Raw genomic sequence first — 13682 nt, 5'->3', positions numbered from 1 at the left:
GGCAGCCGTTCTACAACGTGCCGGATACGAATTCAAAACCTAAGTGTTGACAGTTTAGTGATACAGTAGTTCGACAACTTGGACTACTTGGCCACCGAGGCTCCAACAAATTGCTTGTAAAAAAAGTAAACGTAACAACGAATTACCCTTTCAGTGCAATGCCTTGTACATATATGATGTACAATACGACAGTTATACAATAATAAAATGAGGCACGTAAAAAATATATTAAAAATCTGAATATGTGATACATATTGAATTTCCCAAGGTTTTCAATCAGTATTTTTAATTGAAATAATAAAGCTAAAACTTTTATCAATATCGGATCCTTATTTTGACACCACAAGCAATTCTGATTAGAATTTTGTTTTATATTTATAGTTTTTATTTATAACACATTTTTATAATATATTCTAAATCTCTAACAACTCCCTCTTTTACTTTATAATCCCAGTATATTAATTTGTCCAAGCTGTTCTCTTCTTCCAAAACGGTCTATTCGATCTTTTAGATTTTTTGCCTCTGTTTTTTTCTTTTCTTTTCTGTCCATCAGAAGAAGCTGTTATTAATCTATCCCTCGTGTATCTCTTGTCTGCATTATTTGATTTTTCAGATGAAACACCGCGTACACCTTTTCTTTCTGTAGTGTAATGATTCACGACCGGATCTTCTTTACTAGCTTTTTTTTCACCTTTGTTATGAAAACCTTCATCCTTTTTACTCCGCTTTATTGAACCATCTCTCGTTCGGGTACCCTGCTTGTTGGCTGAATCATGAGTTACTTTGCTCTCTCTTTTACATGTAAGAGACGATTCTCGTTTCTTTGTATCTGGTCGTTTTAACGATGAATCTCGCTTCCGAATGTCACTTTTTATTTCTTTTTTGTCTTTTGTTACGTTAACTGGTTTGCTTCCATTTAAACCGTTGTCAATATTCAATTTTTCAGTGTTCTCTGTTAGCGTGGTTGTTTCTTCCTTCTCTTCCACGGGATTCTCTTCTATTTTCTTTTCTTTTGGTTCTGTTTCCTGTCTATGTTGTTTATTTAAATTATCCGTTGCGCTGTCTGCTTTTGACAATTTTGAATCGTTCGAAAGTTGAGTCGACAGCTTTGGTTTCGGAATAGAACGCGGAGTTAACTTAGATTTTTCTTCTGTACAAGTAGTCACGACCTCTGGTTGTTTTACAACTGAAATAAACAGTAATACCATATGACGTCATCGAATTTTTGCTTCTCAATTGATAATTATCGATGGACGTGGACAGCAATATTTTTAAGTACTTGTAAATGCTTTTCGGTTAGGAGCAAATAACTGATAAGAACTGAAAAAAAAATTACTTTTCACAAGACATGATAAAAAGGAATATTCTGCAACATAAAATGCAAGATACGTGAGTATACAAGTGTGTTTAAAACAAAACGCAGCAAAACCACACATCCATAATAGAAGATGAATGTCACCTTAGGCAGCAACCATTTGATTTTCGGGGGGGGGGGGGGGGGGGGGGGGGGGGGGCTATGGTTTTTTTTGAAAAAAAAGTTTGTTTCCAATTTTTGGAGAAAAAAAATAATTTGTTTTTGATTCTGAGAAAAAAAAATTGTTTGTTTCACCCTCAGCTGCCACTATATGTAATGCTAAAAATGCCGCAGGCGAAAAAAAAATTTGTCCAGAAAAAAAAACCATTGCCTCCCCCCCCCCCAGAAAATCAAATGGTTGCTGCCTTAGACATAACTTAGTGTTTTTATTTTTATTTAAATATATATCTTTTAGTTCGCCACGGGGGCAAAATTCAACCATATCAAACGCATCAGAATTGCGTAAAAGAAAATCTAAAAAATATAATACCTTTGTTTCGACTGAGCAACACAGATTCAGGGCTCTCAACTTTTGGACTTGTTCCTGCTAAGTTTTCAGCAGTAATTCGGAAGTAGTATTCGTGGCTGGTCAGCAGGTTAGTCACCTGATACATCCTGTCGCTCGGATCAGCGACTCCAACCTTCATCCATTTCTTCTCGCCAAGGTCGTATCTCTCAATGGGATAGCCTGTAAAATCTACCCCTCCGTTCGTTAATGGCTCCTCCCATGTCAGAGTAACGGAAGTGGTTGTTATATCCGTTACTTTTAGTAGCCTCGGTGCTGTTGGTGCAGCTGTAAATAATCACACGTATAAACCGTTTAGAACATGTAAGTATCAAGTATTTGATGATTTGTGGAATCTATTGACGATTTGATGGTCGCAACTTCAATTATAGAACACTCGAGACTGAAAAACACGAACCCCAACAAAAACTGGGGGTGATATTTCAGGTGCTAAGGAAGTGTAAACAGATCCTGATTTATGTGTGCTACCCGCCCTGGTCTAGATCTGTTGCTCATGTTAGTAAAACCCGGCTATAAAAATTATTCGGAAATAATATCGTTTACTTAGTGCTTCTTATTTTTATCTTTCTTGTCTCTCTTATATACATTATATATTTATGTGTTGCCAGTTACAATTATTTGGTAATTTCCAGAATAATAAGTTTTGTTGCTGGGTTGCTGTCTCATTGATTTATAGTTAATAATAAAATATTCTACTTATTCCTGACGCAAAATGAATGCTTGTGAAATTGGACGCTTATTGAGGATTGGATTTTGGACGCCAATTTAATGAGTACGCATGTGTGATTTTGATTCAAACAAAATCTTATTCTCGAATTTAATAATTCAATTATTTTTTTTATTTTTTTTACTTTACAATGATTTTATATTTTTAAGACGTTAGGGGAGGTTAGAGCGATCACAAATTAACAATTGTAAAAACGCCGCTTTCTTCGTGTGCCAGTCCCAAATCAGGAGCCTAACCGACCATACGGTATTGGGTTTTCTCATTGTTGCAGGCCGTACAGTTACCTATAATTCCTAACATCTACTTCATTTGAACTTTGGTAGATAGTTGTCTCATTTGCAATCATACCACATATCTTTATTTCTATTTTATGTTATTGTCTTTTGTATACCAGCTCGAAAACGTTTGAGTTTATATTAGGTTTTAGATTTTCAAATATTCTTGCCTCGAATAGCATTGAAGATCTCTGTATTGTTGGAATTTGCATGTGTTTTGATTCGACTGTCATACAAGTGAGAGGTTAGGTAGCTAAACAACCAGGTTCAATCTCATACAAGTGAGAGGTTTAGGTACATGTAGCTATAAAACCAGTTTCAATCAACCATTTTCTACATAAAAAATGTATGTATGTAATATGTACATGTACCAAGTCATGAATATTACGGTTGTTATCCATTCGTTTGATGTGTTTGAGCTTTTGATTTTGCCATCTGTTTAGGGACTTTTCCCTTTTGAATTTGCATTAGAGGTCAGCATTTTTGAGATTTTACTTTTTAAGTAAACACAGTTTAATTTGAATTTCGGTATATATTTTTTTTTTAACAATTATTCTTTAAAGATGTGCTCACCTGGTTCCGGCAGTCCTTTACATTCCACTTCTGGTATACTAAATATCACATCAACATATATGTTAAACGAGGCGTTGCCGAATACCTTTTGAACTTTAACTTCTTCAAAGAGTTTATTGACAAAGGTTCTTATATCTTCATATCTGAATTGGTCGTGGAATTCTTTAACAGCGGCTATATTACTAAATGCAATAGTTATGCTAGATTTTCCCTGATCACATGTTACTGATGACACGCCCTCTTTTGCAAGCAATGTCTTAAGATTGAGGTTCTTGTCATTCAATTGGGAACTGAATTTATCTTCCATGACATGGTCTACCTTGGTTCCCTTTTTGATAGTGAGGTCTACTATTACACACTGAGGACCTGTAGAAAATAGACCTAATAAAGAATCACATTGTGTTAGTGTTCAATAGCAAATCTCTGTAACCACAAGCTGTTTTACACAGAAGGGTTGGTACGCATTGCCCCGATTTTTTTTGGAATCTTAACCTTATATGTAGCATATACTTAGATGAAACAGTTACGAAAAAGGGCACAAAAGTGTTGGTTGGACAAGTGGGCTCATGGCAACCTATTTGATGGTTTCCTCGATAAATTAGGGAGTTTTGCATTGAAAAATCTACTGCTTTGAAGTCATTCTGAAGCAAAACAAGATTTATTTTAAAGATAGTTTTCCTGCAACTTGGTCTGTGGTTACAGACACATGTAACTGCCATTGATACTTCAAAGTTATCTTAGAATTTAACACGTCAGTCTCTTTACGATGTATGCTTTACTGGTTAAGTAGTTATTTTTGGGGTATGTTTGTATCTTTATACTCAGTTTGTTTCTTTTGTTTTTTCAATAGCCATATTATTTTCAGGTTAAGTTAGAGTAACGTGTAATCAAATCTCAATGTTGGTCTTGAAATTTCTTTTAAAATTTTGCGTTTCTTAATTGCGCTAATCATTTCAGAATTATCATATAATATTCTCAAACTGAAATGACTCTGTTATTATATGAAAAATGTTTATACTTTGAGACATTTCTTGGATTATTATTATTATACATACTTTTTGAACTAAAATTTTTCAAGTTATAACGTTTTTTTTTCCGTTTTTGCAGGAGTGATGAAAACGTTGACGTTTTTTTGTTATCTTTTTTTCTCTTTATTTTTCAGGTAATAGCAATCTAGTGATTATTTTCAAATTTGATCAGTTGATATATGATATATACCTTTCACAGAACTATCGTTGTTTTTACCAAGGAAATACTTCTTCACGATAAATGTCCGTGGGCCTTCCTTCCATTTGTACGGAGAGGGTCTGGAAGTGATAATCTCTAAAAATGTACAAAAAATATTCAGGTCGATACATACAAAAAAAGAACTATAAAAAATTGAACTGGAAATGTATACATCTGAAGGTCGCCTCCGGGTGCGGGAATTTCTCGCTACATTGAAGACCTGTTGGTGACCCTCTGCTGTTGTTTTTTATTTGGTCGGGTTGTTGTCTCTTAGACACATTCCCCATTTCCATTCTCAATTTTATCAAATATACTGTATATTTAAGCTACACTAGGAAGGAAATACTTGTACTAACAGTTTTAATCATATTTTTCAGGTTTAGAGAAATTGATAAACTAGTATTTTCTTACTCAGACTACATGTATTTGTTTATATCTTTTTTAGTTTCCTTTCGCAGATTTTAAGCAAGAGTAAATCGCTTCAAATGTAAGATAGAATTATCCAAACATTTGTTATTTTTTTAAATTTTTTTATTGTTTTTTTTCTAGTTTTTTGCTCCAGACCTTTGCTCGTTATTCTTTATTCAGGTAATCCCATATGTATATTTTGAAATTACCTCCCGCTAGTGAACTCAATGCAATGTCCGAGCCACGGCAACGTATATCTAACATTACAGTGGGGTCACCACCTCCTGAAATACACAGACATCCACCTTTATGAAGGTGTGATTTCACCTGTTCGCTCTGAAAGACGTTTGAAACTGTTTTTTTCCAAATCGGAACTTTAACTATTTCCATAAGTTTCCTGTATCCCTGTTCAGTTGTTTCTATGGGAACAATAAGAAAACTTCGATCTTTAAATGCAAGTGTTGCTATTCCAGCTAAATGAAGATCTGTTATCAACTGCTCTCTTAATTTCGACGAATCTAAAGCTTTAATGGCGGCAATTTCACCCTCTGGAAATCTTTCGTCACCTAATAAAATCTTCAGTTTTGCCTCAACAACAAATTTTGTAGCTAAAAAGATCAGATTATGAAATTATGTTTAAATCATATACATCCTGTTCAGAAGTAGATTACAAAAAAGCGAGCTCATGTTAGTTCCATTCCATATATTCATCACTATGCAATATCGGTTTTGCTCATTGTTGAAAGTTGTACAGTGACCTATAATCGTTAACTTCTTTGTATTTTGGTCTCTGGTGGCGACTTGTCTCGTTGGCAATTATACCATATCTTCTTATTTTTCTATTGTAAAGAAATCGGACGTGTTGTATTTGACAGAAGAATAAAACATTTGAAAGTCGTACACATGATATATAAAGGACTGCAGTTCCGGACGTATAGGTACAATGTATTTGTCAATCATTTTACTTTTTACATTGTAGTTGATTCAGGTAAATTTCAGCATCATTGATGCCATAGATATAATTATAGATTTATTTACCAATTTTGTACCAAGTCAGGCACATGACAGTTGTTATAAACCATTCGTTTTTTGTGTGATCTTTTGATTTTGCCGTTTGCTTAAGGACTTTCCGTGTAGAAATTTTCTCGGAATTATTTTGTGATTTTACTTTTTAGATGTGTTTTTTTTCTGAATTGTGATTAAATTATAAGGCTCCGCGTTAAAGACCGTACTTTGACCTATAATCATGATTATATACTTTTTATACATTGTTACTTGTATACAGGATTTGTTTCATTGGCACTCATACCACATCTTCTTATTTATATCTTATACAAAATACGAAAATCGTTTCAAGTAATGAACAATGGTGAACCAGTTTACCATTCAAACGTGCATTCTTAAGTTCTATCGTTTGTGTCATGTATTCTTTGTCAATGTTTAACATACACTTCAATATAATCTTACACTTGGTATATACATGTAGTTGACCCTGGCAGTAAAAACTCAGGACAAACTGGACGCCGTTCTCATTCCAGCGGTCAAGAGAAGGAATAGAGAGACCAATAGATTCTGCAAATGTAAAATAAAAAAAATAAAAAATATAGCTGATCCAGAAATACTCTGAATTTACTTTGCATCCTTAATAAACATATTAACACTACATAATGAAATTGTTATATATTGATCATACTTATATGAAATACATGTACTTATTACCAAGTATATTAATAAAAAAGTCCAATATGTATTTGCTTGTACAGTTGTTCGAAAACATATTGAAAAAGTCAATGACATGCGATATAGATTATATATTTCTGTTTATCAATTCTATTCACCTATTGTATACTGTTTTCTATTTTTCTTAATAAAATCCAAGAATATTGCTATGGTACTATACATGGTTATATAGATGTATCAAATACATTTCATAACATCATATATTGGTTTTTATGTTCAATTGAGCGCGCTTCTCGACGGTAGTTACAAGAAATTCTTATCATTCCGGAACAACTGAGTTCCCAGCGTTTCGTTTTTGAATACCCAAAGTTCGTTTTCTGTGATTTTTTAACTGGTTTTGTCTTTTTCTTTCTTTCCGTTGTGTGCTTTACTGACTAAGTGTTTTTTGTCTTTTTTGTATCTTCTCCTTCCTTTTACGTATGTTAACATTTTTATCTAATTGTATAATTTCTTCCAATATTAAAAGGTTGATATACCTATAAGCTGTATGGCTTTTGGTTTGAAATACACTATTAATAAACTGTATACCTATATTAAAAGGTTGACTAAATCTTGGCGTGAGAACGGACAGGATATTGAGAACTGTTTTAAGCTTGGTTTTCTTCTTTGTTATTCCTTCCAAATCCGAAGCTAATTTTTCTAGCTCCTCTTTGATGTCTTTCATATCATGAAGTTTGTTGCTGTCATCTTCGGCTAACATTTTCAGTTTTGCTAGAATGTCTTTTGCCTTCTTTGTTTCACCTTGACCATTCTAAATACATTAAAATACATTACACATTTTAGATTGTATTTCTAATTACGATCGAGGTAGAAGGGTCCTACATAAATGCGTCCGGGAGCGCCCGGGTGAAGAAAAAGCGCCGGGGAAAAGAAAAAGCGCCCGGGGAAGAAATCACGGGGACAATAACAAAGTATTTGTCGAGACAATAATAATACCTGAAAGACAACAAAATAGCAAAGGTGAAACACAATTCATGGAAAACAAAAGACTGAGCACCAAAACCCTTACTTAAATACCGTGGGTGTTCTCTGAAGATTAGGCAAACTCTGAAACCCATCTACAATCTTTAAAAATTCAATTATCATTAGTAGTGGTAAATGATTATGAATTTACATTTTGTTTTTATTCTATTATTATTGCACGATTTGAGAAAAAATCGAAATTGCCAAAATGTAAAACTGACATAGAAACTAAAAATATTTTCTTCCTCTTAAAAGTCACTGTGAGATCTAAAAAATGAAATGAACATAACAAATTCTCAAACCTTACAGTTTTGTCCGATGACGTCATCTATCCAAAAATGTTCAACTTGTTTAGTTTCCAACATTACTTTTAAGTGAATTAATGTCCAACAACAACAATATGCAATTCTGCTATCACTGGTTGATTCATTGTTCTCTGCTGAACTCCCAGTGGCAAATATTTTATCCATTTTCAAGACCAGGCTACTGATTTTAAATTGTAGACAGTGGTTTGACAAGAAAAAAACAACAGGACTGTTGACCAGTAACTATACAAGTCAAGGAATATACATTGGTTACAGACAAAACAACACTAAAATATAATTTATGAAATGAAACTAAAAAAAAAAATAAAAGCATAAAATAAAAAATAAAAATGAAAACAAAACCCCAACTAAACAAAGCAACAGTTTTTTTTCATGTCCCGAAAAAAATGGTATTGAGAAGACAAAATTGAAACAGACAACAGAACCTTTCATTGTTTAAATCCTTGCACTATTATCTCTAGAAGTTAGAAGTTAGATGATTTGCAATCATACCATATTTAATAAATCTTATGCCAGCCATTACGCAGAAATCTAAAGTCTGAGTAACCCAAACCCACCGAAACCGGGGATCATAGCATGTTCTATTGAAGTGTTAGAACATATTAGAATAACACCAAGTATGCTTTTGAATATAGGTTTTCACATCTAAAAAAGGGTGACAGAGAATTGCTGTCTTTAAAAAACTAATTACCTTTAAAAGTGGCTTCAGTTCTTTCACAGCCTTTCTGATATCAATATCACATAAGTACCAGCGTTTCAGAATGCCTAGATAAGTTATTATTTCTTCCTTTGTCATAGTTATGATTTTCAAATTCTTCACCATATTCTTTATACGGTTTTCCACATCTCGTCCTAGTTCTCGCGTGACGGTAAGCTTTGCTAAAACTGCACCAACAGCCTCGTATTCAGTTTCAAACTTGGCATCTGTTATTTTCGCATCTTTAGCAAAATCGTACATAATATCCCGTCTCTTTTCTAATTTTTGAATATCCATTAACACATCACCTTTGAACTGACAAGTATGTATGACTAAAATATGCAACATTATGATATCAAGTTCAAGTGAGTTCACTCCATTTGCATTACTTGTGGGATATAAAACGTCCCACTGGAGCGGCGATATGACTTTTCCTTGATACAAATCAAACAGTGTTTGATAATTCGCAGGAATTTTCAAATACGCCGATAAATTTCCATTTGCCGTCTGTTTAACTTTTTCATCAAACAAAACGCGGAGGATTATAGTACCTCCTTCAATCAGTAGTAAACCGGTTCGTCCCCAGTTTTGATTTTGTTGATTCGGCCCTTTATTAACCTTGCCATCGTCAGCAGTTCCAGGAGCCTTTCCATCGAAAAATCTGACTTTATAGCTTTCTTTTGTACGTGCTGAGCTACTGTTCTTTTCCTCCTCCTGGTGGTCATCATTGAGGCATGAAGAGGTAGTGTTTTCTGTCCGGGCCGTCACTACATTCTCGGAGGTCTGATCCAACATTACGGTTAACTACAGAAAAAAGCGAGAGTCATAAACATTCAAAGTGTTGACTGTTGACTGCGAGGGTCCTTAAATATTATATTGTTTCATGAATTGCATACGCTGATGCATGACTTGGTTAATGATTTAGAACGATTCAAGATAATTCTAAAGTAGTAGTCTTTTTTGTGCTCAATATAGCGTTAGGAACCTTGGATACAATTGATGTCGTCGGTTGCTTTCTGTCATATTTGTTTTTGTTTACTGTGTAGAGTTTAAGGTGGCATGGGAGTCTAAAAAAATGATTGAATTTGTTCAAACTTTGCCAAAACGTAGTATCTATTGATATAATGGTCAAAATACATTAAAAATGATAGGTCACCGTGCATTTTCTCAAGCTGAAGGTTGTGACAAAATGACACATTTTGTATGGATTATACAGGAAAAAAAAACCATTTTGTGATTAGAAACTAAACAAAATGATACAATTGTAAAATAAATTAGGAAAAGATAGCTTTCAGAAAATGCTTTGAGAATATCAAAATAAAAGATAGGGTCGCCGTGTTTTTAAGTCTACAATACAAAATAAAAAAAAGATAGGGTCACCGTATGTTTTTCCGGCTAAAATACAAAATACAAAAAAAATCCTTCAGAAAATGCACTGCTTTAGAGTTACCACCCCTTTAAATGTCAATCTAAAAACATTTAAAAGCAACCAAAAATAATATACACATAATATTTATAAGTTATATTCTAATAAATTGGATCTATTAAATAAAAATTCACATTAGATACATGTATCTGCATTCCTGCATCAAATTTTGCTAACTTGATAACTTTTGGATTATAGCTCTACATCTTTTATATAAGCTTTGGATTTTACATATTTTGGCCACGAGCATCACTGAAGAGACATTATTTGTCGAAATGCGCATCTGGTGCAGAAAAATTGGTACCGTTAATGTTATTACTACCACTGGGTCGATGCCTCTGCTGGTGGACTGTTAGTCCCCGAGGGTATCACCATCCCAGTAGCCAGTACTCCGGTACTGGCATGAAAATACGGATTTTTTTGTGTTATTAAATTTGCTGTTACAAAATGTTAAAAAATATTATAAATTAAGGAATGTATCTCCCTCATGCAAAGCTCTGATTCCTTTCACGGATTTGGCTATACTTTTTTGGAACTTTTGGATTATAGCTCTACATCTTTTATATAAGCTTTGGATTTTACATATTTTGGCCACGAGCATCACTGAAGAGACATTATTTGTCGAAATGCGCATCTGGTGCAGAACAATTGGTACCGTTAATGTTATTACTACCACTGGGTCGATGCCTCTGCTGGTGGACTGTTAGTCCCCGAGGGTATCACCATCCCAGTAGCCAGTACTCCGGTACTGGCATGAAAATACGGATTTTTTTGTGTTATTAAATTTGCTGTTACAAAATGTTAAAAAATATTATAAATTAAGGAATGTATCTCCCTCATGCAAAGCTCTGATTCCTTTCACGGATTTGGCTATACTTTTTTGGAACTTTTGGATTATAGCTCACCATCTTTTATATATGCTTTGGATTTTACATATTTTGGCCACGAGCATCACTGAAGAGACATTATTTGTCGAAATGCGCATCTGGTGCAGAACAATTGGTACCGTTAATGTTATTACTACCACTGGGTCGATGCCTCTGCTGGTGGACTGTTAGTCCCCGAGGGTATCACCATCCCAGTAGCCAGTACTCCGGTACTGGCATGAAAATACGGATTTTTTTGTGTTATTAAATTTGCTGTTACAAAATGTTAAAAAATATTATAAATTAAGGAATGTATCTCCCTCATGCAAAGCTCTGATTCCTTTCACGGATTTGGCTATACTTTTTTGGAACTTTTGGATTATAGCTCTACATCTTTTATATAAGCTTTGGATTTTACATATTTTGGCCACGAGCATCACTGAAGAGACATTATTTGTCGAAATGCGCATCTGGTGCAGAACAATTGGTACCGTTAATGTTATTGATAGAAAATCTGGACCTTAGATTCTCTGTTTTTTTTTTACAACACAAGATGGCGAAATACAACCATACCACCTTAAGCACAAATCAGGCTGTTGTTAAACTTTACTCTTGAATTGCATACATTTAGTCATGATGTGTCCTCCAATAGCTTACTACATGTATCAGGTATACGTGTCATTGCAAATTTGATAACACACTTATATTGTAATTTGTTTAAAAAGTATTACTTGTACAAATGTACTTAGAAATTGAAAATGATACGAGTTCACCTGGTTAAACAAACTTCAGTGCTACAAATATATATTCCTATTTCCCATAGATTAATTATATTCAGAAATATAGCAAAAATGAGAAAAAGTAAATGAAAAATACCAATGTCATTTTAAATCTGCAAGGTGTTGGTCTGACAGCTTTAGACTGGTAACTGAGTAGTTAGTATTTTTAAAACGCTGGTTCTGTTATTAAATACTTCGTGGACTAAAAGATCCTATTCAATAATTCAATTAAATTGCCCGCTATATGACGTGTATTAAGACATCTTTTCTGCCTCAAACCTTTATTTCCTTTTTTTTTATTTGCGCCAAACACCACCCAATATCCCCTTCCTTCCCCGATATACGCAATTTATTTATATTGCAAAATTGTCTTCCGAACTTAGTAATCAAAAATTATCTGCTACAGGAAATAAAATCAAATTAAAAGAAATCGTTGTTGCGAATTTAACGTAAAGACAATGAATAAAAATAAATATGTAAGAAAAATATTAATAAAATATAACATAATTACATCCCCGTTGCCGGCTTACATACATTCATATTAATTTAAGATTAAATATAACTTTTATACTACCATTAACAGTGTGTGTGTGTGTGTGTGTGTTGAGGGGGGGGGGGAGGGAAGAGAGTGGAGGGCATTCATTAAATTCTGACTGTTCCGTACATTAAAAGAAGTTATTTGCATTGGAGAGAGTGGACACTAAATTTGCATGCTATTATTACAGTTATAGGAAGATGTGGTGTAAGTGCCAATGAGACAACCATAAATCCAAATAACAATAAAAAAAAAAAAGTAAACCATTATAGGTCAATGTACGGCCTTCAACACGGAGCCTTGGCTCACATCGAACAACAAGCTATAAAGTGCCCCAAAATTACTAGTGTAAAACCATTCTAACGGGAAAACCAACGGTCTAATCTATATAAAAAAACGAGAAACACGTATAAATCACATAAACAAACGACAACTACTGTACATCAGATTCCTGACATAGGACAGGTGCAAACATTTGCAGCGGGATTAAACGTTTTAATGGTACCAAAACTTCTCCCTTTTTCTGAAACAATAGCATACATGTTTACTACCATAAATGATGTTTTCATATTCTATAACGTTTGCATATGTTTTTCAACCCTTCGGATAGATATAGTATAAATATAGATTTCTTTTAGTGAATTGACGAACTATCAAATCATTTGAGATAAAAAATGTTGATAAATTAATCGTTTATCCTACCTTAATTTCAACTTTTATTTATTACAGTCCATTTTTATTGAACGAATTTTGTCTTTAAATGAAAAGTTAGAATGATATAGCGAAAAGAATTTACCTAATTACCGAAACGTAAAATAGTTGTCATTTAAATTGTATTTTGATATCATATGTAGCTTTTGAAAGCTGGTCAATCGAGAAGATCCGCAACAGTTCATACGAAAGCAACAATATAGTCCATACTTATAATAAGAAAATTAATTAGCATTTAACTTGTTAACCTATGCGAATAATATAGCGATAATTATTTATTTTGACCTTTGATTTTTTACATTCATTTTTAAAATTCGAACAGATGCACACACGTGAAAAACTTAATATTGCATTTCTTAATTGTTTTTAGTTATGTAAACTATAAATATAAGGGTATACTAAATTCAAATCAACTGTGTCACAAGACTACAGTAATGAAACCTTGATTTATTTAGTCACATTGGACTTGCGACTATTGAAAATTTATATGCAATCCATTTTGTAAACCTCATTCCAAAATTATGGGTGAAACCGTAACAACGTTTATGA

General features: G+C 33.4%; 1 protein-coding gene across 2 annotated transcripts; it reads right to left on the bottom strand.

Annotated features, from left to right (window-relative positions):
* Nucleotides 1-364: 364 nt before the first annotated feature.
* LOC139498947 (uncharacterized) lies at nt 365-13224 on the bottom strand. 2 transcript variants are annotated; one of them, XM_071287539.1, is made up of 9 exons: nt 13125-13224; nt 8811-9620; nt 7359-7581; nt 6558-6662; nt 5300-5698; nt 4674-4778; nt 3456-3821; nt 1845-2147; nt 365-1186 (listed from the first exon to the last, which is right to left on the bottom strand). In XM_071287539.1, exons 2-9 carry the CDS (start codon nt 9609-9611, stop codon nt 459-461), a joined length of 3030 nt encoding a protein of 1009 aa, XP_071143640.1. In that variant the 5' UTR covers nt 9612-9620; nt 13125-13224; the 3' UTR covers nt 365-458. The 2 variants fall into 2 exon arrangements, with proteins under 2 accessions (XP_071143640.1, XP_071143639.1); XM_071287538.1 differs by having other exon boundaries at nt 3456-3836; nt 13125-13193.
* Between the last annotated feature and the right edge of the window lie 458 nt (nt 13225-13682).

The sequence above is a fragment of the Mytilus edulis genome, chromosome 12 (assembly GCF_963676685.1).
Source record: "Mytilus edulis chromosome 12, xbMytEdul2.2, whole genome shotgun sequence".
Lineage (NCBI taxonomy): Eukaryota > Metazoa > Mollusca > Bivalvia > Mytilida > Mytilidae > Mytilus > Mytilus edulis.
The sequence above is the reverse complement of the archived record's forward strand: the minus strand, read 5'-3'. Positions and strand labels throughout refer to the sequence as shown.

Excerpts from the sequence above, each read along its gene's own strand:
- LOC139498947 (XM_071287538.1), bottom strand. The coding sequence starts at position 9,611 with ATGTTGGATCAGACCTCCGAGAATGTAGTGACGGCCCGGACAGAAAAC. Across the intron at positions 3,837-4,673 it reads CAACGATAGTTCTGTGAAAG|GTCTATTTTCTACAGGTCCT; the intron begins GTATATATCATA and ends ATTCTTTATTAG. Across the intron at positions 2,148-3,455 it reads TAAAGGACTGCCGGAACCAG|CTGCACCAACAGCACCGAGG; the intron begins GTGAGCACATCT and ends GATTATTTACAG.